At 36.2% G+C, this 25,369-nt stretch overlaps 1 protein-coding gene across 1 annotated transcript in view; it reads right to left on the minus strand.

Moving 5' to 3' along the window:
• The window catches only part of MYH15 (myosin heavy chain 15), a 196,161-nt gene that overhangs the window by 98,379 nt on the left and 72,413 nt on the right, over positions 1–25,369 (minus strand). Inside the window, exons 22-25 of the mRNA XM_062207694.1 lie at positions 14,990–15,245; positions 5,141–5,383; positions 3,647–3,823; positions 1,576–1,721 (exon numbers count right to left, since the gene is read on the minus strand). Coding sequence (XP_062063678.1) covers positions 1,576–1,721; positions 3,647–3,823; positions 5,141–5,383; positions 14,990–15,245 — 822 coding nt within the window. The remainder of the gene's footprint in view (positions 1–1,575; positions 1,722–3,646; positions 3,824–5,140; positions 5,384–14,989; positions 15,246–25,369) is intronic.

The following is a 25,369-nucleotide window of genomic DNA, read 5'->3' on the forward strand; positions in this document are numbered from 1 at the left end:
TGAAAACATAAAGGGAAAAAAGAATGGAAGGAAGTAGGGAAGATTGAGGGAGGGAAGGAAAGGGGAGAAGTATGAGCATCTTCTTAAAACTGTATCTATGAAATACATGGAATCTGTTTGCTTTATATTAATAAAAAGAAAATAGAATTAAAAATAAGTTTATCATGGCAAAAGTGAAATCCATTCATAGTTTTTATCATAACATGTATTTTTCATGAACATTATGAATTCACTATAAAGTGAATTCCCTTCACTACTAAATTTCAAAAACATCTGAGTTCATCTGGAGGTTTTAAAGTAGGGTTACAACTTTCTAAAAATATAGACTTCTGAAATGCTGAAACGCTTTTGATTATCTCCTACAAGCACACACAGTAATTCTTTTTCTTTGCAGAACTTAAATACATCCTTCAAATTGAATGTTTAGGGAAATCCCCTTTCACTTTGCCTTATACCTATTCCATTACATTCACATGGTAATTCATTTTATCTTTTCCAAACACTTGTCAAATTCAGCCACTCATTGGGAGAATATTAATCAAGATGCTTCAAGAAAATAGCAATACCTGTACCCTCGCGTGTTGCTTAATAGTAGGGATAGTTTAGAAGAAATGATTGTTTGGCTAATTCTGTCATTTTTTCAGTGTCATAGGGAGTATATTTCTACAAGCTAATATGGCTAGGAGATCATTAGGACACATAATCTTTTAGGACCACCACTCTACATGCATCCCATCAATGATCAAAATGTTGTAATACAACACATGACTGCACAGATATAAGAAAGCCAGAAACTCATGCTGTCACTTGACTCTTCTCTTTTCCACTTTAGGCACCAATGATCCATTTGCATACAACTTGAAGCTGACTTTATATTACTCCTGGGCTACACTGTTTTCTCCTTTTATTAGGTCTAACCTAAACTTCAGAATCAAAGTTTCAAAAAATATGTGGTTAAACAAGAAGACAAAAGGGAAAAGGTGAGCAAATCCATTTCACTGGTAGAACTAAATTGAGAATATTATCTTGTCATACTCCTTGGGGTATGAGAAATCCATATGAATTCAAAGTTTCCCTAATTGGGATAATTTCCATGTTTTGCTTCAGATCATAAAGTTTAACATTTTTGTAGAATATTATTTAACCAAAATCCTATGTAAGTTATTAATGAAATCATATTAGGCAAGCAAGTATTATTTGAGTTATTAGAGTGTATCAGACTTCATATCTGGGTCATTTTTATTTTTTTACATTTTCTGTCATTGGCCTCATCAACAGTAAAAGAAGTGAGCCATTTTTGCTTTTTGATATGTAATCTCAAAATCCCAGGCCTTACACCTCTTATCTTCGTCTGCTAGTCAGATACCTTTTTAATTACATCCTTCTAGATTATTTATTTACCTCCTTATACAACTACATAATAAAGTCCAGCATAGAAAACAGCTATTTCCCAGACTATTTATCCTTGTCTTACGTCTTGATATATCAAACTCTGAAGTAGTAAAGATAAATTAAGTAAGAGAGTCATTCCTTCCAAAATAAGGTGTCCCAGAACCTCAACAGAAAGTGGCTTACTTCCTTAGCTGTTCTGATAGCTGCAGCTGGCTGCTCTCCAGGTTCTCCACACTTTCCTGGCTCAACTTTAAATCACACTCCAGTTTGTGCTTTTTCTTTTCACAGTCCATTCTTGCTTTTCTCTCTCGATCAAGGGCATCTTCAAGCTGACAAAAAGAGATATTATTCAGCTAAATAAATCAGAGTTTACATGTCATGGCTTGCACTCATTAACCACTTTCCTTCAGGAAGGAGAAAAAACATACAAATACAGAGCCTGTGAATGTTGTTCAGCTACAAAGACATCTTAAAATTAATGGTACATCCATCAAAAGTTTAGCAAAAGAATCTACAAATCACAGTGATGAAAGAAAACTTTAGAGATTATAGGACTCAAGTTCTGTCCTACGCAAGGAACCAATAATAAATGGCCAGTGAACCCGCATTTAATCACATTCCAGTGATGAGAAACTCATTTCATGGTTGGGTAAGTCCATTTGCTCAGGAGTGCTTCTTCATAAGAAGTCAAAATATTCTCTGTAAATTTCTACCCATAAATCCAAGCTCTTCTCCCTGAGGAACATCAGTTAAACCTATTTCCATAAGATCATCCACCTATATTTGGTTGCTTTCCTGGATCTCACAGCTCAGTATCATTGACCTTTCACAGAATTCTCATGATTTCCATGCCCCCTTTACCACCTTGGTTCCCTCTTCTTATCCATGAAATTATGTCATATTCTGGCACTCCACTCAGCTAGTCATACATTTCAGTTTTGTCTGGATTAGTGCTGCTAATGAGGTAGAGGTTAATTTGTCATGAAACTAGTATAACAGTTATGACTTTGTATATTGATGTTTATTTTAAGCAATGGAAGATTTTCCTGTAACCAGCAAAAAATATGAAATTCGAATCAGCAGGGAGCAGTGAATTTCTGAAAGGTGTATGTAAACCATGAAAGCAGAGGAACTCCAGATGCAATAGGCTGGATATCTGTGTGCATCCAAAATTCATGTGATAAAATCCCTACTCACAGGGTATTATGAAGTGGGATTTTCAGGGTGTTTAGGTCATCAGATCAGAGTCCTCATGAATGACATTAGTGCCCTTAGGAAAGAGCTCAGAGAAGTCCCTCACCTCTTCATCTATGTGTGAATACAGCAAAAGGATAGCTATCTATTAGCAAGGACGTGCACCTTCATCAGACATCAAATCTACTGGCACTTTTATTTATGAATTCCCTGTCTCCAAAACTGTGAGAAATAAATTTATGTTGTTTATAAACTACTCAGCACATGGAAGTTTATTATAGCAGCCTGGATGGATGAAGGCACCAAGAAAAAACATGTGTCATGTATGTGTGCACATGTCCAAATACAGAGATAACCAAATACCCTTATACCAAGACTTTAGGAGAGTCGTAATTAGTGAAAATAGAAAGAAAATACAACTAAGAGATAGTGGGAAAAAATTATAGGAAGAAAAAGAAGAAACAAACAATAATGGAAAAAACCTTTATAAACAATTTTATAAAGAGTAAGCTTTAGGGACTAATAAGAGAATGAATGTATATAGTGTGTCAGCTAGGGAGAGCAAATTACAAAGCTACACGTTGAGAACGGTCTGAAACATCTTTATTTCACAGGGTGTTTAGTGACAGAAGTCACAAGTATTTTCCAACAGCTTATGATTTACATATCTTTCAAAAATAAATAAATCTCAGCACGTCACTGAAGGTACAACACAGCCCTTATCATACACAGCACCACTGTCAAAGTGGGCACCAGCATATTTGTGGGTAAAATACTGATTATGAGGAAGATATGGGGAAAAGCCAGTTATTTCAAGGGTTAAACTTTTACTACTCTTAATGTTTTTCTGCTGCCCAAGGTTGTATAAAAATTGCATTTAAAAGCTGAGAGATTATGTGCTGGGACCTCTTTAGTGGTTCAGGGTATGCCAAAAAAGAAATGTTCTCTTCTTAGATAATGAGGGAATCAGACAATGAAATGGTAACGAAAAATTAAGTAAACAATGGAGCTCAGTATCTGTGTGTACAGATCACTAACTTGCTACATGTAAGCTACTTACCTCACTAACTTTCTGCTCCATTTTCAGATGTGCTTTGCTCAGGTTCCGAACTTTCTCCTCCTCTGTGTGCAGGTAGTCCAGAGTCTGCTGATGGGCCTCCTGTGCAGTCTTGCTTGCTTTGTTAAGTTTGCTGATCTCCTCATTTAGAGATTCCACCTCCTCAGTCAGGTTCTTGACCTGTGGAAAGAAGACAGAACCAGAAGGCTAGCATCTTCTCTCCTTTGTTGCACAAAGTCTCATAACAGATCCAATTTCAGAAAGAGCTGCATTTAGCCAAATTCCTGATATACTTTTCAAAACTCTAAGTTTACTTCTTCTTGCACAAAATGATGTGATATCAGGCACGGTCAGGGAATGAGGTACATTGGTTAATCAAATATTAGCAATCTAGCTCTTTAGATGGCTGATTTTCAGAGTATTATAATATTGTATAATACTATTAAAGGTATCTTGGATTTCTTTTTTTGAGGATTCAAGGAGCATGTACATATTGTGTTGTGCCTCAGTGTCTCAAGAAAATGGCAGTTGCAGAAAGATTCTAATTGATAGAAAAGCAAAAGTGGACACTGCGTTTATCAGGCCTACGTGTTTCTCGTGAAAAGGAATCAATAGAAACAGCAGCTGTTTAATTGTCTTCCAAAATCATGGTGTCATTTTAGAAATTAGTTTTTTATCAGAGGTTTGATACAGACTCCTCACTAACCTCAATCCACACATAGATGTGCAAATTAAAACACTCCATGAAAGCAAAATGCCAAAGTCCTTAACAAGAATTAAAGTGACAACCTCAAGATTAAATGCAAATCAGTGGCAAAGCTGGGCATAGACACAACCCAACTTTTCACTAAAGTGAATCATGCTTGTTCTCCTTCCAATAAAGGAAGCACTCTGAAAAGCATCAGATAATGACTCAAATAGTTGGGTCCCTTCCACCCATGAGGGAGAACCTGATTGAGTTCCTGGCTCCTGGCTTCATCCTGGACCAGTTCTGGCTATTACAGGTATTTGAGGAGTAAGCCAGTGTATGGGAAATCTCCATCTGTCTCTCTCTCTGCCTTTCAGATAAATAAACAAAAAGGAATTCTTAGGCTATTGTTCAATTTTCTATCTTTGACATGCTCATTGCTAATGCACCCAGACTCTTGGGTTTTGCTAGCCTTTTTGGGTCCAATATTTTTTTCTGTTGAAATAAAAAAAAGTATATACAGAGGCCAATGATACCATTTTGCTCTTTCTGTTCAACTTGTGATGCAATAAGATTGGAACAAATGAAAACATTTCATGTAGGAGATTAAGTGGGCTTCTATGAATTTGAATTGGATATATGGATGGGGAAGCACCAGTTATCACACCCATTAGTTCATAACAATTCTGATTTCAAGCACTGTAAAGTTGCAGGTCCCTACATTAATCAGCTTAAGCAGGCCAGGTTTGGTATCAGCTTGATGGTGGAGTTGCAGCATCTAGGCCTTCTTAATGTTATAGGAAAAATACCTTGTGCTCTGTAACGTGTCTCTCCTTTTCCGACTTTGCCAATATTGTTTCCAGGTCATCGATTTCTTTCTTCAACTCGGAACTTTCATCTTCGAGTTTTCTCCCCCTGGCTGTGAGCTCAGAATTTATCTCCTCTTCTTTCTTCACCCGCTCAGCCAGCTCCTTGACTCTGGCCTCCAGCTGGATCTTGGATTTAATCAGACACTTGCACTGTTCTTCAACATTTGCCAGTGTCTCACGCTCCTGCCACGATGAAGAGAAAATTGTTGCCAACAGCTAAAAGTAATTTATCAGCAAGGCGAAAATGCTGCTTAACACGTAGCAAAGAGATAATTGCCTGCCCTCTGCCCAGCATATTCACCTGTCTTTCCTAAGATGCTTAAATAATATTCCCAGGTCTGTGATCCTCTTGCTGAGAAGTGGAGGAGTTGCTTGTGTTTGGAGGAGCTTTCAATCGCTCAGGCTCATTCAGTAGTTAGATTACCCTTTCTAAAGCACTTAATAGGATCATGATGACCTAAAGGTACTAACATGCTGTTTAAATAAGCTTCGGGAAGCGTCCATATATGCACATGGTTTCAGGTTGATATGTCTCAGAATATGGCCTTTAAAAAAAGCAGTGTTCCCTCAGGCAATAAAATATTTATAACTGTATTAAAAGTGCCCTGATGCATTTAATTATACACATATGTAATATAGTCTAATAAATTGAGTGTTATGTTTTTATTCATAGAATGTGGAATTCAACAAATTCTTTCAGATACCAGGTTTCACTATTATTTCCAACGAAAATTTTGCTTCAATGATTCTGTGAGCAGTAAATTCCATAAATTACTCAAATAGAGTAATTTCCTTTTATAATTTTGTAGGCATTGCTTCCAGCTCTTTACTGAGTGTCTCATTCTTTTAGTGTTATGGGCCAAGTAAAAATGAAAAGGATTTGCACCTTTCATAATTTTGTGTCTCTGATTTATTGTCTTTGGAGACTAAATTAAACCTCTTCTTGAGAGCAAGTTCTTAAATGCTGAAGGTCTCATTGCAATATTATCTCATAGAACTTCCTCTTCAATCTTTAGACCTCATCCATCCTCAACAATATGCTAGCTTGGGCATTTTATTAACCATTTATTTGTCTTGCTTAAGTTATATCTGCTTACTCAAGAGCAGAAAAAAGGCAAAAAATCTAGGTCATTGATTGGCCATTGGTTAATTCTTGACCTGCCCAATACATGGGACTCAAAGTGGCACAAATGGAAAGAGGTAGATAATATCCAATCTCCAACTTCACTGAACCCTAAAGAGAGGGGCTAAGTTATAAAGAAACATTGACATTTACAAAGGTCCATGCAAATCAGTAAGACATTCAGTGTTTGAAAAATAATGGGGACATTTGATCTTAATTCTAGGTGGACAAGCAAAACAGTTATTTGTTGCACCCTATTCAATGTCTGTACAGAAACTGTCACCATCACCAAATAAAGACAGTACAATCCTCCATCGTTGATCTCTTCCAGTGGGATCTGGCAGCTGACTGAGCGATGGTGAGACAGGTTAACAGCAGGAAGACTCCTCCCATGGTAGTTACTCTCCTGTGTACTCAAAATGTTAATTGGAGTGCATTCACTAAGTTGTCTGGTATTTTGAATATATGAAGGATTTGTAAAGAACCCTTGTTTATTTGATCCCTTTTGTGTTTAGATTTGTCCCTTAAAAACAAATCAAGTATTTCATTGTTCTGTCAACATTTTATTCATTTTCAATTTTTAACTTTATTTAGCCTTACAGGAGTTGATCTGTAATTCGCTTCTGTTTCTCATGCTCCCCACAATAGTTCTTTTCTTTATTAACTTTAAAAGTAATTCAAAAAAGATTAACTGACACAAAAATTGTACATATTTAGGGTACCATGTGATGTTTTGATATTCATATGCATGATGTAATAATATCCAATTAGTGTATACAGATCTATCTCTTTAAACATTTAACATTTCCTTATTGTGAAAACATTCAAAATCCTTTCTAGATTTTATTTAGAGAAATACACCATACATTATCATTTCCTACAGTTACCCTACTGTGCAATAGAACACCAGAACATCTTACTCCTAGCTAACTTCACATTAGAAACTGTTAAATAACCTTTCTTCCACACTTCTTCCCCACTACTGTCTCTAGCTTTTGGTAGTCACCATTATAATTTTAACCTATACTCAATCAACATTTTAATATTCTATATACAACTGAGATCATGTAGTATTCTTATTTCTGTGCCCAACTTATTTCACTTACTATAATGACCTCCAATTCCATTCATGTTTTTGCAAATGACAAAATTCCATCCTTCCTGTGGCTGAATATTATCCTGTTGTGTATATATATGTATATATGTACATATATACACATATATATGTACATATACACATATATATATACCCTCTTTTCTTTTTTTATTAATTCATCAGTTAATATACACAAGTTGTTTCCATTTCTTGGATATTGTTAATAGTGCTGAAATAAACATATAGATACAGATGTCTCTGACAGAGTGATTTCACCTCCTTTTGATATATTCCAAGTAGTAAAATATATGGATCATAAGGTAGTTTTTAGTATTTTTGGTATTTTTAGTTTTTTGAAGAAGCACCATACTATTTTCCCCACTTATTATACTAACTTACATTCTCACTATCGGCATTCAAATTTTCCCTATGCTTTACATTCTTGCCAGTATATACTATCTTCACCTTTTTTAGAAGTTAGGTGATAACCTATGTTTTTGAAAATTTTCCTGATTATCAGGAACAGTGAGCATTTTTTCCATTCATTTGCTGGCCATTTGTATGTTTTCCTTTGAGAAATGTGTGCTTAGATCTACTACCTATTTTTAATTGGATTATCTTTATTTTTTGCTATTGGGTTTCTTAAATATACTGATTTAACCCTTTGTCAGATATAGGGCTTGCAAACATTTTCTCCCATTCTTTAAGTTGTCTCTTTTCTCTGTAGTTTGACATGAAAAGATGTGGGATTTTATCAAATACCTTACTGTATCTATTGAGATGATCGTATAATTGTTCTTTTATTCTGTTGGTATAGGTGTGTCCCATTTACTGATTTGTGTATGTTGAAATGTCCCTGCATCCCTGGTATAAAGACTACTCGATCATGGTGACTAAATTTTTTTGTTGCTGTTGGGTTTGCTAGAATTTTGCATCTATATTTGTCAAAGACATTGGCCTATAGCCAGCTTGTCTACTCTTTGTTTCCTTTCTCTTTCCTTTCCCTCCCCTCTTCTCCCCTTCACCCCTCCCCTCTCATTTCCTTTCCACCCCTCCTCTCCCCTCCCCTGCCCTTTCCTTCCCTTCCTTTGTTTTCTTTCTATTGTGCCCTTGACTGGCTTTGTTATCAGGATAATTCTGGCCTCAAAGAATACTTAAGAAAATTCTCTCCGAACTTTCACTTTGATTATGGCCTTGTGGAAATAAGGTTGGAGTTTGTGAACTCAGAGGCTTCCATAGCCTTGGCAGCTCATAAGAGCCTCAGGTGATTACTGACATCATAAATTAAGAGTGTCAATTGTTAAATCAACAACAGGAGTCACTGTGCACTTACTCCCCATGTAGGATCTCTGTCCTTAATGTGTTGTACTATGAGAATTAATGGTAAAACTAGTCTTCAAATGGTACTTTATAATTTGTGGTGTCTGTCTGTGTGCAAACTGTTGAAATCTTTACTCAGTATAGAGTTGATCTTCTGTATTTAAAGATAATTATAAATGAATCTTAATGAAGAATGGGATGAGATGGGAGAGGGAGTAGGAAATGGGATGGTTTGCAGGTGGGAGGGTGGTTATGGGGGGAAGAATCACTATAATCCAAAAGTTATACTTCAAAATTCATATTTATTAAATAAAAGTTTTCTATTAAAAAAAGAAAATTCTCTCCTATTCTACTTTTTTGAATAATGTAAAAAATTGTTGTTAAATCTTCCTTAAATGTTTGGCAGAATTCAAAGTGGGCCATTTGTTCCTGGGCATTTATTCAATGGGAGACTTTTTATTATTGATTCAATCTTGCTATCTGTTACTGGTCTTTTAGGAATTTTATTTATTCATGTTTTAATTTTGGTAGGTTTGTGTGACCAATAGATTTATACATTTCTTTTTGGTTATCAAATTTGTTAGTGTATAATTGTTCATAATATTCTGTAAAGATCCTTTAACATTTAACACATTAAAGATGTCAGATTTTACTTATTTGAGTCTTCTGTTTCTCCTTAATCTAGATAAAGTTTGCTTTTTAATTTTGTTATTTCTTTTCAAAATGCAGCTTTCATTTCATTGAGATTTTGAATTTTTTTAGTCTTTACTTAATTTATATCTGATGTAAGTTTTCTTATTTCTTTTCTGCACTAACGAGATCTGGTTCTTCTTTTTCTAGTTTTTTGACATGTTAAAATATGTTGCTGTTTGTTGATTTCTTTCTGCTTTTATGATGTAGGAGTTGACTGCTGGAAACATTTTGCTTAGTACTGCTTCTGCTGTAAACCAGAGGTTTGGTATCTTGTGATTCTATTGTCACTCCTTTAAATAACTTTAAATAATTCTTCCATAATTTCTCAATCTATTCCTTGTTTGGCAATAATTGGCTATTGTCTAAAGTTTTTCTTGTTATTTGTTTCTATTTTTATTGCACAGTGGTCACAAATAATCCACAGTGTAATTTGTTGTTTTTTATTTGTTGAGATCTGCTTTGTGATATGATGTCTGATCTATCCTGCAGAATGTTTCATATGTTGTTTAAAAAGTGTATTCTTTAGTTGCTGGATTGGGCAGTGAAAAAAATAAAGTAACTAGAAGGAAAATGGAAGTGGAAAAAACAGTTTTGGACATTGGAGAATAGGAAATGGCCACCAGCAAAGCTGCCTTGGTCACCAGTCAGACATGCTCCTCCCATGGAGGCCCCCTGCTTCTGAGCACCAAACATGGATTTCAGAACATAACTTGAGTAGATATTACATTTCAGCTTCCATAACACTTTACTGATGTGGACTGAACAAGAATGCCAAGTCTGATTTTGTAAAAAGTATCAATAAATAATGAGAGGCATAGTTTTGTTACACAAAATAAAAATAAAACTAATTTCAACTGTTATTAGCAAGCAGAGACCATAGCAGGCATTCTGTGATGAACAGTTGAGGCATATTTTTAAGTTGGCAGCAAAATGTTTTTGGACAATTTGTCAACAGAACACATGCTACTTCTAAATCATGAAGACCCAACAAACCTTACAATTCCAGTTTCCAAAGAGCTAAAATTTAGTCAGATGTAAGCTTCAAGAAAGGTTTCTTAAAACCATACCAACAAAATTAGGCTATGAAATAATATTTTTCAGGTTTCAGCCAGGTTTCATGAAGTGTTTGTTTCCAACTTCAGTGTATTCCCACATTAATTTATGATAAACAGGACAATGATTAAAATTAGCCATTTCTCAGACTCCAATTTTGAAATCATAGAAGTGGGCAATTAAGCTCATCTAGTCAAAGTCTTTGCTCAAGTGATGACTAAATAAACTGTAAAAATGTCAAAAAGAAACTGAGCTTTGAGCAACACACACACACACACACCATGGAAAAATGTAAAGCTTCTACCTATCCCAAGCTCCAGTGGAGGCTCAGTGATTATCCTTAAGGATAAAAATTGTCATCCAAATCTTCATGATTTGGACAGAGTACTGACATTGCTGCTCTGCTGTCTTTTGGCATGGGTTGAACAGGAAGATCATCAGCCTCTAAGTATAGGTTCTCTATCCTTTAGTAGAAAAGTTTAATTCATTTTCACTTAAGGTAACTATTCACAGCCAAGATCTTGCTACTGCTTTTTTGATATCTGTATTCTATTTTTAGTACATTTCATTCCTATCATTCCTGCTGTCTACAATTTTGCTTTGTTGTTCAGTTATTTTTCTCTAGTAGTGTATTTTGATTTCTTGCTCATTATTTTTGGTAAGCTTATTATAGATTTCTGTTTTGTTATTACCATTAGGTTTACAAAAATCTCTTGATTATGACAAGGTATTTTATAATAGTCAACTTGACATTGACTTTAAGGATGGGAAAATAATAAAAAATAGAAAAATATTAATAAAAAGATTACACTTGAACTTCATTCCTCATAACATTTTGAATTTTTGATATCTCATTTTACATTTTTCTATATTGCCTATCTCAACATATTAAAATATCTATTATTATTTTTAATAATTTTATTTTTTAGTCTTTATACTAAATATACAAATAATTTAAATACTATGTTTACAAGATGACAGAATTCTGTATTTGTCCACTTGGTCACTCCTACCAGTGAGTTTTCTACCTTCTGATATTTTCTTTTTACTCACTAGCATCTCTTAAAGTTTGAAAAACTCCTTTTACTGTTTCACATAAGAGAGGTCCATTGGTGGCAAATTCTCTCAGCTTTTATTTTTCTGATAATGGCTTTAATACCTAAATGACAGTTTTGCTGGGCACACTCTTCATGATTGGCAATTTTTTTTTTCTTCAGTTTCATTCAAGTCTCATTCCACTCTCTCCTAACCTGCAAGGTTTCAGCTGAAAATTCTGCAGGGAAACAAATCTGGACAATTTTTTTGTGTAATCTGTTCTTTTTCTCTAGTAGCTTTGAGAATCTTCTTGTATCTTTAAACTTAGAGACTGATTATAAAATGCTTTGAGGTAGACTTTGTCAATTTGAATGAGATTATTGACCTCTGACCTTCCCACATCCAAATAGTTGTATCTTACTCTAGGTTTGGGTAATTTGCTGCTATTATCACTTTGTTTGTTTGTTTTTTGTTTTTGTTTTTTATTTTTTTGACAGGCAGAGTGGATAGTGAGAGAGAGAGACAGAGAGAAAAGTCTTCCTTTGCCGTTGGTTCACCCTCCAATGGCCGCCGCGGCTGGTGCACCACGCTGATCTGAAGCCAGGAGCCAGGTGCTTCTCCTGGTCTCCCATGGGGTGCAGGGCCCAAGCACTTGGGCCATCCTCCACTGCACTCCCGGACCATAGCAGAGAGCTAGCCTGGAAGGGGGGCAACCGGTACAGAATCCAATGCCCTGACCGGGACTAGAACCCGGTGTGCCGGCGCCGCAGGCGAAGGAATAGCCTATTGAGCCACGGCGCCGACCTGCTATTATCACTTTGAATATGTTTTCTATCCCTCCAGTATCCTCAATAACTCTAAGGTTTGATCTTTTAATGCTTTTCCAAACTTCCTATAAGGGTTTTATATACCTCATGATTTTTTTTGTTTGTTTGTTCTTCTCTGACTGTATTTTCAAACATCTGGTCTTCAGACTCACTGACTCTTTTTTGTTTGATCTATTTTGCTATTGATATTTTCTATTATATTTTTAATTTCACTTACTGTTAATTTCCATTCAAAGATTTCTATTTAATTTTTTTTTATTTGACAGTGAGAGAGAGAGACAGAGAGAAAGGTCTTCCTTCCATTGGCTCACCTCCCAAATGGCCGCTACGGCCGGCACTGCACCAATCCAAAGCCAGGAGCCAGGTGCTTCCTCCTGGTCTCCCGTGCGGGTTCAGGGACCCAAGCACTTGGGCCATCCTCCACTGCCTTCCAGGGCTACAGCAGAGAGAGCTGGACTGGAAGAGGAGCAACGGAGCCCATATGGGATGCTGGGGCTGCAGGGATTAACCAAGTGAGCCACGGCGCTGGCCCTCTATTTGAATTTTTAAAATTATTCCCATCTCTTGATCAAGTCTTCCTATTAGCATATTAATTTGTTTTTCTGTGTTCTCTTAAAATTCATTGAGTATCTCTGCAATAGCTATTTTAGGTTCTGTATTCAAAAATCTGTAAATGTCAGTTCTTTTCTGGTTCGTTTCTGGTATCTTATTTTGTTCCTTATACGAAGTCATGATTCCCTGAAATTTCCTGTTGCTTGTTGACATACAATGCCATCTTCACATTAAAGAATTAATTCTTTTTTCAGTCTTTGTAATCAAGTTTCATTTATAGCTCCCCTTACAGAAACAGTAAGCTGTCTGCTCATATATCTCTAAACTGGTAGACATTTTTGTTATGTAACATAAGATGGACCCTAAATTGAGGTCGCTGCAAGTTTACTGTTTCAGTGTTAGAGATCACCTCGAGCCCAGATTTATCCCAAATCCATCACTGATATTTTGTTCAGGATGAACTGGGGAAGTGTTTAAAACAGAGTAGTCTGCCCTTGAAGCCTCTACCTGGAGATGTGGTAGGCCCATATGCTTAGTCTTTGCAATGTTTGGTGACACAGTAGTCCAGGTGGCTAGAAGAATTGTGAAAAGTAGCGAGTAATGGAATATTGGTTTCAGATTGGAGATGGAGGCTTGAATGCCAAGATAAAGATTTTGATATATAAAATGTACATATTAGAGGACACGAAGGTGACTCATCAGGGAAGCAACATGGTGTTTTTTTTCCTTAAAATGATGGTTCTAAATCCTGACCAGATATCAGAATCATACATCTACAATGATAGGCATTAGACACATTAAGACATCACTTGGGAAGCCTGCATCCCATATCACAGTGCCTGGTTCTAGTTCTAGCTCTGCTTCCAATCCAGTTTCCTGCTAATGTACACCATGGAAAGGCAGCAGAAGATGGCTCAATTATTTGGGCCTCTGATACCCATGTGCAAGACCTGAATTGAGTTTTTTTTTTTTTTGCTTCTGGCTTAAATCTGGATAGCCTTGGTTAATGTGGACATTTGGGGAGTAAAACAGTGGATGGCAGAGTTCTCTGTGTCTATTTCTCTGCTTTTCAAATAAAATGAAACTAAATTAATTAAAAATTTTAAAAAGAATAACCCATGTAGAGTCTTTAGATCAAAACATGGCTTGCTTACTTAAAACAGCTGAGGCCAGCGCCGCGGCTCAATAGGCTAATCCTTGCAGCGCTGGCACACCGGGTTCTAGTCCCGGTCGGGGCACCGGGTTCTGTCCCAGTTGCCCCTCTTCCAGGCCAGCTCTCTGCTGTGGCCAGGGAGTGCAGTGGAGGATGGCCCAGGTCCTTGGGTCCTGCACCCCATGGGAGACCAGGAGAAGCACCTGGCTCCTGCCATCGGATCAGCGCGGTGCGCCGGCCGCAGCGCACCAGCCGCGGCGGCCATTGGAGGGTGAACCAACGGCAAAAGGAAGACCTTTCTCTCTGTCTCTCTCTCTCACTGTCCACTCTGCCTGTCAAAAAATAAACAAACAAACAAACAAAAAAACAGCTGAGAGTGAGGTGTAGGCATCTTTTGTCTTTTTTTTTTTTTTAATGCTTCACACACACAAAAAATTCAATACAAAGTGAAATTAGAGAATTGCTGCTTTAAGAACTCATTAATAATGCATATTTGGACTACAGAAAAGGAAGCAAGAATACCAAAATAAGGAAATACAAGTAGAAACACTGCAATAATCCTGAAGCTCTTAGTTAAGCTCAATTAACTGTTAAGCCCAGCTGATTTTCTAATGGGTTACTTTAAATTGGGACCCAGAGTTTCATAACACCCATGATAGCTATGGTGCTTTATATAAAGTGAAAACACTTCTGATAGTTTTTCCCTTTTTCAGAGACATGCTGCTGATAATAATAATAGTAATAATAAAACAACAATAATAAAACATTTACTATGACATAAGTTATCTTATAAGTTTCCACGGTCTGGTTTAATTTTTTTGAAATTCCATGATATTTGAAGAGCCTGGACTTCTCACTTTTTTCAAGACAACATTAACTGTGAAGCAATGAATTCTAGTTAAAAACTTGATTCAAAGAAAATGGAGGGGGCACTCACAGCCTGCAGCTGAAGAAGTAAATCATTCTTTTCCTGAATGAGGGAGACTTGCTTTGCATTCAGTTCCTCCTTCTGAGAGTCTGCTTTTTCCAAGGTTTTCTGCAGTTTCACGCATTCTTCTTTCAGTTTGGCTATCTCATCTCCCACTCCCATGTATTTAATAAGGGGCTTAATCATAAAGAAGAGTCTCATCCAGGGCCAATTCCTCACAGCCATGAAAGCTCTTATGTTCCACTGGATCAAAAGAAGTGCATTCCTAAATCAAGACAAAAAAGAAAACCAAAGTAACCTACACCACATTTAGGGGGCTATTTTCCTCAAGATCATCAGTAAGTGCATCACTTCAGGAGCCATAATATATTCTCAATAGCCTTCAGGGCATTTTATATCTGGATCCTTATTTGCTTCTGTAAAAAATCTCTAGGAGGGATTTCTGGGGCTCACAACAGTATGGATTAGATGTCTAGAAAATATTTCAATCATTTTCATCCTATAAATGACTGCTGAACCTGTGAGAGAGTAAGAAACACAGAAGGAGGGGGAAATCTGGCCAGTAAGTGAATGTATGCATAACTTGGCCATCTTTATGTAAAGGAGCCAGTTAGTGGTGTGAACATTTGCGTTTTCATATTCATATAGATGAGAAAGAAGGGCAGAAGCCATCAAAGACTTTACCCTCAGTGAAAAGGAGGACTGAAGTATTCAGCCACTAGAAGAAAGACATCAAAGGAAAATATAACTACTGCAGCTATTTTTTAAAGTCTTAGTCCAGCCCCACTGGAGTTTGTCAGGTTTTTACTATACTACCGGACTGAAGCAGAAATAGTCAAGAAATGAGTGTAATGTATTGTATTTTTTACACTGTTCCTCATAAAGAAAAGAGAGATAAATACTTTCTCAACCAACAAAAGCTATGAGTCAATCACCAGTACATACCTTATAAGAAATCCTATAGGGAGTTTTACCAAGTTGAAAAAATTGATGCTAACACCATTAAATATATGAACGTATAAAGCTCACTATAATGGCAAAAAGGTAACCAAATACACAATACTACAATATCATTAGAGTGATATGTAACCAAATACACAATACTACAATATCATTAGAGTGATATAAAAATTGTTTCTGACCCTAGCATAAACACAAAAAGATAAAAGTTTAAAAAGTGACTCTATCACAAAATTTGGTTAATGGATACATAATATAAAAATATATAAATTGTGGCATAAATAGCATAAAATGTAAGGGCAGAAGAACATAACATAAAGAATGTTATACAGTGTAAAACAGATTGCTATAACCATAGTTTGTATAAGCCTCATGTTATTCTCTAGTACAGACACTGAAGATAAAGAAAAATGAATCAAGGTAAACCACCATAAAAATAATCAACAAGAAAGGAAGAGAACAAACAGATAACTAAACAATCAGAAAATTATGAGCAAAATCACAATCCTAAGTCCTAACCTACAAAAATGATTTTAAATATAAATGAAATAAATCTGATCAAAAGACATAAAGTAGTTGAATAGACAGGAAAACAAAATCTAATTATATGCTGCCCATGAACAATACATTAGCTTTAAGGACACATAGAGTGAAGGGAGAAAGATATTCCACATAAATGATAATACAAAAATTGTAAGAATATGCCTATTTTCCTGCTGGTCTATAATCTTTTACTTTTTATTTGTTGAACTCTTTATTTATTGAAGCCAATAAACTGTAGGATATAATGTAAATTTAAAAAGTTCTTTTGAAAAATAATAAATATTTTTAAAAAGAATAAAGGTAGCTATCCTTATATCAGATAAAAGACTTTAAGTCAAAAACTGGAATAAGAGATAAAAGATCAAGTCATTAGAAGAATATAACAATTCCAAATATATATTAATGCAACATCAGACACTTAAACATATAAAACAAATAATTAGCAGAACAGAAAGAAAGAGAAATATAACAGTGTATGACTTTAACAATCCAGTTTCTACAATGCATACACCATTAAAGCGAAAATAAATTAGAAAACAGTGGCCTTGGGGCCGGCACCGTGGCTTACTTGGTTAATCCTCCACCTGCGGTGTCGGCATCCCATATGGGCACTGGGTTCTAGTCCCAGTTGCTCCTCTTTCAGTCCAGCTCTCTGCTGTGGCCCAGGAGGGCAGTAGAGGATGGCCCAAGTGCTTGGGTCCTGCACCTGCATAGGAGACCAGGAGGAAGCACCTGGCTCCTGGCTTCGGATTGGCACAACGCCGGCCGTAGCGGCCATTTGGGGAGTCAACCAATGGAAGGAAGACCTTTCTCTCTGTCTCTCTCTCACACTGACTATAACTCTACCTGTCAAGTAAATTTAAAAAAATAATAAATTAAAAAAAAAAAAAAAACAGTGGCCTGAGCCACACCATAGACCCAGGGGCCCTAATAGACCTATAGATATCATTCTATCCAAAAGAAGCAGAATACACATTCTTTTGAAATGTGTAATAAGTGATCTTTAGGGGGCCTGCGCTGTGGTACAGCAAGTGAACACCCTGGCCTGAAGTGCCAGCATCCCATATGGGCGCCGGTTCTAGTCCCAGCTGCTCCTCTTCTGATCCAGCTCTCTGCTATGGCCTGGGAAAGCAGTAGAAGATGGCACCAAGTCCTTAGGCCCCTGTACCCGTGTGGGAGACAGGGAGAAGCTCCTGGCTTCAGATCGGCATATCTCCAGACATTGAGTGAAACCATCACAAGTATCTTTTGCAACTATAGTTCTTGAAAATGAAAAATCAATAATGGGGGAAAATAGGATATTTTGCTAGTCTGTGCAATTTAAGTAATAAGCTCCTTCACAAGCAAGTGTCAAAGAAAATCAAAAGGGGTATATTTAGAAAACTATACTAACACAAATTAAAATAGAAACACAACCTACCAAAACTTATGAGACAATGCAAAATCATTTCTAAGACAAAAGTTTATAAGTAATAAAAGATGTCAAGCAATCTAACACTACACTTCAAGGAAGAAAACAACAACAAAAAAAGTAAACTAGAAAAATAAAAAATGTTCAATGAACAAATGACAATCCTTTAGCTATACTAAGAAAAAAAGAGATAAGACTCAAATAGACAAAATTATAAATACAAGAGGATGCATCATAACTGATTTCACAAAAATACCATGAATAATTATAGGTCCAAAATTTGGATAACTTAGGAGAAATGGAATAAATACCTAGAAACACACAAACCAAAAAAGACTGAATCATAAACAAGTAGGAAAATTGAATAAAGAATGAGTACCAATATTAAATTGTAATGAAAATATAAGTAAAGTTTAGGACCTGATAACTTCACTATAAATTCTACCATGGCCGGTGCTGTGGCTCACTTGGCTAATCCCCCACCTGCGGTGCTGGCACCCTGGGTTCTAGGCCCGGTTGGGGTGCCAGGTACTAGTCCCGGTTGCTCCTCTTCCAGTCCAGCTCTGCTGTGGCCCAGGAGGGCAGTGGAGGATGGCCCAAGTGCTTGGGTCCTGCACCTACATGGGAGACTGGGAGGAAGTACTGGCTCCTGGCTTCGGATCAGCATAGCACTGGCCATAGTAGCCATAAGGGAAGTGAACCAATGGAAGGAAGACCTTTCTCTCTGTCTCTCTCTCACTGTCTATAACTCTCTCTCTCTCTCTCTCTCTCTCACTGTCCAACTCTGCCTGGCCAAAAAAAAAAAAAAAAAAAATTCCTCCAAAAATTTCAAGAAAAATTCTAATCCTTCTCAAATTCTTCAAAAAATAATCAAGAGCAGAAATCACTTCTAAACTTATTACAGTTCAACTTACCCACTTAACAAGACTAGACACAAAAACTAAAGCAAAAAGCATTACTTGCCAACATCCCTGAAGTGCATAGATGAAAAAATACTCACTAAAATACTAGCAAATCAAATTCAACAACATTTTGAAAGGGCAGTACACCATGACAACATGAGGGAAGGCTCAACATCTGCAATTGAGAGTGTTATACATTGCATCTCATACCAATTTCTATTGCTCTAACTGAATATCATAGATTGGGAATTTATAAAGAATAGAAATTCATCTATTTATCTATTGGTCCTAGAGGCTGGGAAGTCCAAGAGCATGATGGTGACATCCTGTGGAAGCCTTCTGGATACATCATATCGGAGGGCATAACTTGTAGCACAGGGCAAATGTGCTAGCTTGGATCTCTCCTCCTTTTCCTACAAGGTCACGAATGCCTTCACGGGGGTCCAACCCTCATGAACTCATGTAATCCTAATCATTTCCCAAAGGCCCACCTCTGTAAACTGTTGATATATCATTTTGGAGACTAATTTTCCAGCACATGAATTTCAAGGGATTTACCTCCACCACAGTACATCACATTAACAGAATGAAAGGTAAAAACACAATCTTCATAGATGCAGCAATTACATTTGATACAATTCACTGACCTTCCTGATAAAAACTTTCAACAGATTAAGATTAAAGGGAATATACATCATGCTCTTAAAACTATATATGAAATATGTGAAATTTGTTCCATTTATATAAATACGAAATTTCAAAAAGATAAAAAGAGCAAATAGGGTTAAAAAAAAAAAGGGAAAGAAAAGTACCATGACATAAAACAACTATTCTACAACAGCCCACAAATAGCATCATAGTTAATGGTAAGAAACTGAAGAGTGCCCAGGTAGTCATTTCTATTCAACATAGTACTGGAAATGCTAGCCAGAAAATTAGGCAAGACAACGAAATAAATGGTATCAAAACTAGCAGACATTAAACTGGTTTTGTTTGAAGTTGGCATGATCTTATATGAAGAAAACCATAAAGATTCAAACAAAAAAAAATGGTTAAAACTAATAAATCATTCGGTAAAGTTGCAGAATACAGTTAACAAATAAAAACAAACAACTAGTATTTCAATACACTAACAATAACCTATCCAAAAAAAGAAGTCAAGAAAACAACATAATTGACAAAACCATCAAAAATATACTTAAGAATAAATTTAATGAAGGAGGTGAAATACCTGTACACTAAAATCAAACACCAATGAAAGAAATTGAAAAAAATACAAATAAGTGATTTTTTTTAAATGTCCTGTGTTTACGGACTGCAAGAATTAATATATTTAAAATGTCCTTACTGGGGTCAGTGTTGGGGTATAGGTGGGGTAAGCTGCTGCCTGGGATGCCATCATCCCTTATGAGCTCCAGTTAAAGTCCACTCTGTTCCACTTCCAATCCAATTCCCTGCTAGTGTGCCTGGGAAAGCAGTGGAAGATGGATCAAGTACTTAACCCTTGCTACTGTCATGGAAGACCCAAAAGGAGTTCCAGGTTCCTGGCTTCCACCTGGGCCTGGCCCAGCCATTGTGGCCCCTGGAGGAGTGAACCAACCAATAGAAGATCTCTCTCTCTCTCTCTCTCTCTCTGTCCCTGTCCCCTCTCTTGCTCTCTCTCCTCTTCTCTGTAACGCTGCCTTTCAAATAAATAAAACAAATCTTTTTTTAAAAATGTCCTTACTACTCAAAGTGACCTACAAATTCAATATAATCCCTATCAAAAATTCTAATGACGGGGCCGGCACTGTAGCATAGCGGGTAAAGCCACCTTCTGCAGTGCAGACATCCCATATGGGCATCAGTTGGAGTCCTGGCTGCTCCACTTCCTATCCAGCTCTCTGCTATGGCCTGGGAAAGCAGTAAAAGACATCCTGAGTCCTTGGGCCTCTGCACCCACGTGGGAAACCCAAAAGAAGCTCTGGGTTCCTGGCTTCAGATCCACACAGCTCTGGCCATTGCGGCCAATTGGGGAGTGAACCAGCAGATGGAAAAGATCTCTCTCTCTCTCTCTCTCTCTCTCTTTCTTTCTGCCTCTCCTCTCTCTGTGTAACTCTGACTTTCAAATAAATAAGTAAATCTTAAAAAAATTCTAACTGCATTTTTCACACGTACAGAAAAAAAAAATTTAAATTCATATGGAACCACAAAGAACCTCAGGCAGCCAAAGCAATTGAGCAAAAAACCAAATTGGAGTAATCACATTACCTCATTTCAAAATAGACTTCAAAACTGTAGTAATCAAAATATCAAGATACAGACATAAAAACACACAAATAGGCCAATGGAAGGGAATAGAAAGTCCATAAATAAATCTATGTAATTATATATGCACTGATCTTGATAAAGATTACAAGAACATAAAAAAAAAAGATTGCAGGAACAAACAATGTGGAAAGGACAATCATTTCTCTTTTTTTAAATTTATTTTATTTATTTGAAAGATAGAGTTACAGAGAAAGGCAGAGCCAGAAAGACAGAGAGGTCTTCCATCCGCTGGTTCACTCCCCAAGCCAGGAGCCAGGAGCTTCTTCCACATCTCCCACGTGGGTGCAGGGGCCTAAGGACTTGGACCATCTTCTACTGCATTCCCAGGCCATAGAAGTGAGCTGGATTGGAATTGGAGCAACTGGGGCTTGAACTGACGCCCTAGGATGCCAGCACTGTAGGCTAGAGCTTTAACCCGCTGTGCCACAGCACCAGCCCCAGGACAATCATTTCAATAAAATGATTTGGTAATTTGGAAATCTGTATTCAGAAGAATAAGTGGACCATATCTTACGCCATACACAATAACCAATATAAAATGAGTTAAAGAAAGGAAGTGGGCTGAAGGAGAGAGACAGAGAGGAGTGAAGCATTGTTATCTTCTTAGAATTGTACCTGTGAAATACATGAAATCTGTTATCTTTATGTTAATAGGTTTTTCAAATAAATTTCCATAGAAAAAAATTACCCCATTTGACATAATGACTTTATATAAATGCTTAAGCATGGATTGCTACTTTCTGACATTAGAGTCCCTGTTAATTACCTCTTCTTTCCTAACTCCTACAGTTCTCACAAATCTATTCCTCATGATCTGTTCCAATGCAGAATAAAAATGTCATGGCTAGTGCATTAGCATCCAATGTCCTGGGTCCTGGAGTCGATATGTTGGTTTGTTTTGCTGACATCAAATTGTTTTGTTGACATCAAATTAACACTCAATACCGGAAATAAAAAAAAATAAAAATACTTAAATGTGAAAGTGAACATTATAAAACTTCCAGATGAAAATACAGGGAAAAAACCTTCTTGACATTGGTCTGGGCAATGATCTTTTTATATTATCCCGGAGCACAGGTAATACAAGTAAAAACAAATGGGATTATATCAAACTAAAAAGCTTCTATATAGCAAAGGAAGCAAACAACAGAGTGAAGGACAAACCTATGGAATGGGAGAAATTATTTGCAAACCATATATCTGAAGATGAGTTAATCTAAAATTCATAAGGAAACCAGACAACTGATTCATAGCATAAAAATAAACATTATTTTTAAAAATGGATGAAGGACATGATAGACATTTCTCAAAATAAGACACATAAGTGGCCAAATGATAAATAAGAAATGTTCAACAATAGTAAAAATGAGGGAAATGCAAACTACAATGAGATATCAGCATTTCAGGTAGAATGGCTATTACCAAAAAGACAAAAGAGAAGTGTTGATGAGTATAGGAATAAAATGGAATCATGTACATCTTTAGTAGGAATGTAAATTGGAACAATGATTATGGAAAACATAATAGAGGTTCTTCAAAACATTAAAAATAGAATACCATGTGGCTCACCAGCTCCACTTCAGGGCATATCAAAAGGAAATGAAATTATTATCTAAAAGATATCTTCACTACTATGTTCATTGCAGTATTATTCACACTAAGCAAGATATGGAACTGTTCTAAGTGTTCATCAACAGGTGATTTAAAGAAAAGATGTTAATATATGAGTATATATAGTAGAATATCATTCAGCCTTTCAAAAGAAGGAAATACTATCATTAGTGACAACATGTATAAACCGAGAGGATATTATGCTGAGTGAAATAAGTCACAGAAGGACAAACACGTGATCTCATTTATATGTGAGATATGAAAAAGTTAAACTCAGAAGCAGAGTAGAACTGCAGTTTCAGGAGAAGGGCCAAGGGTTGAGGGAAATGCACAGATGTTGGCACTCAGATTCAGTTAGGCAAGAACAACAGGCTCTGGAGATAAAATACACACTGTGGAGATGATAATTACTAATGCCATATTGTCTACTGGAAATTTACTGAGTGTAGATCTTAAAATGTTATACACAAATACACAATAACTATGTGAGGTGATAATATTAATTATTTTGATTGTGATAGTAATTTCTCAATGTAAATATATATCAGAACATCAAATTAGGGGCCAACGTTCAGGAGGTTATGCCACCACCTGAGACACTGCATTCCATGTGAGCTCTGGTTTGAGTCCTGGCTGCTCCGCTTCCTATCCAGCTCTCTGCTACCTTGGGAAAGCAGTGGAAGACGACCCAAGTGCTTGGGTCCTTGAACACCAGTGGGAGAACTGGATGAATTTCCAGGCTCCTGGCTTTGGTCGGGCCATTCCTGGCCTGTTGCAGCCATCGAGGGAACGAATCATCCAATGGAAGATTCCCTATCTCCCTTTGTCTCTCCCTCTCTCTCTGTAACTCTGCCTTTCAAATAAATAAATAAGTAGTGTTTAAAAGACTATCAAATTATTTACAATTTTAGCTGACAACTAAACCTCAGTAACACTGGAGGTGGGAGAAGAAACCCAAGACAAATGAAATAAAAGAAAGAATAAAGATGAGATGAGAATTTAATGAACGAGAGAGCAAAGAAATAATAAAATGTAGAACAAGTGTATATTAAATAGACTAATTAAATTAACAAAATTCATGCAGCATGAATGTTCAAGAAAAAGGAGAGAAGGCCCAAAAATAATACTAGGAATTCTTGGAATATAATAATTTACAATTATGCTCTAGGAACTTAACTAAAGATACAATAGAGATTTAAAATTCACAATTTATTATGAATTTGTAATAAATTTATAATTATGAATTTATAATAAAATTATAATTTATTAATTGAAAAGTTGAAGGAAATATAAATTTTCTTTTTGCAAAAAATGAATTTTTCTCAAGCTAATTCAAGAGGAAAATGTCTTAATAGGTCCATAATAATTTTAAAGATTGAATCAAAATTGTAAAACATGCACACACAAAAACACAAGAGACAGATGACTTTCTTAGAATATTTTACCAAAGATTCTCAAATAATTGAAGTAAATAGTTTTCTGTTTTGAAATAAGGAACATTCTTAAACTCATTTATGATGCTATTGACCAAAGATCAGATAAAATAGCAAATAATTGACAATTGCTGGCCGATTATTTTTGAGTATTAATGCAAAAATCTCGTAATAACATCACAACTAAGGCCATCAATGTTAACCAAAGTATGCTTAAGTTTTTAAAAATCTATTAATTCAACACAGCTATAAAATCGGGAAAAAATCTGTGATTGTTTTAAAATATTTCATCATTTTCCTGATTTAAAAAAAATCAATAAAAGAAAATAAAAAGAATATCCACCATACAATAAATCATACTACCAAAAATATAGAAAATATTGTTTTAAAAAGAAAGAGTAGGGGGCTGACATTGTGGCACAGTTGGAAAAACCACCTCCTGCAGTGCTGGCATCCCATATGGAATCCAGCTCCCTACTAATCTGCCTGGGAGAGCAGTGGTAGATGGCCCAAGTACTTGGGTCCCTGCATCCATGTGGGACAACCAGAAGGAGCCCTGGCTCTTAGCTGTGGTCATGCCCAGCCTTGGTCATTGAAGTCATTTGGGAAGTGAACCTGCTGATGGAAGATCTTTCTCTCCCTGTCTCTGTCTCTCCCTCTCCATCTCCGTAACTCTAACTTTAAAATAAATAAAATAAATCATTAAAGAAAAAAAAGATTTATTAAAATATACTTTAAGAAACAAAAATGAAAAGAAATGATAGCAGTAGTTCTCCCCAGTGTCAGAAATAACGTTTGACAAATATTTTCAAACCTGAAATTCCACAAGTTGGTGAGAAAATGAGTCAATGGTAATCTCACATTCTGCTGATGGAAAGTAAATTGGAAAGGTTTTTGGCAATATGTTGGAAAGATGAAACTAATCTAAAGCATACAAAGTCTTGCCATAAGGAATCGTGACTCCAAGCGTGTTCTGGTCAGCTGCCATCTAAAACTTTTTTCACAGAACGGATCAGTTTGAGTAACATTACCCTCAAGAAACATTGCATACATGCACGTGGGGTCATTTATAAAAATGTTAATGGAGAACTGATTGGAGCAGCAAAAAATAATATATATACATGCATTTTATACATACATATATGGAAATAAATTTACGTGAGCTGGAAAACAAATTATACTATACACATGTAATATAATACTATATAGCAGTTAAAAT

This window comes from Lepus europaeus, chromosome 2, assembly GCF_033115175.1.
Source record: "Lepus europaeus isolate LE1 chromosome 2, mLepTim1.pri, whole genome shotgun sequence".
Classification (NCBI taxonomy): Eukaryota; Metazoa; Chordata; class Mammalia; order Lagomorpha; family Leporidae; genus Lepus; species Lepus europaeus.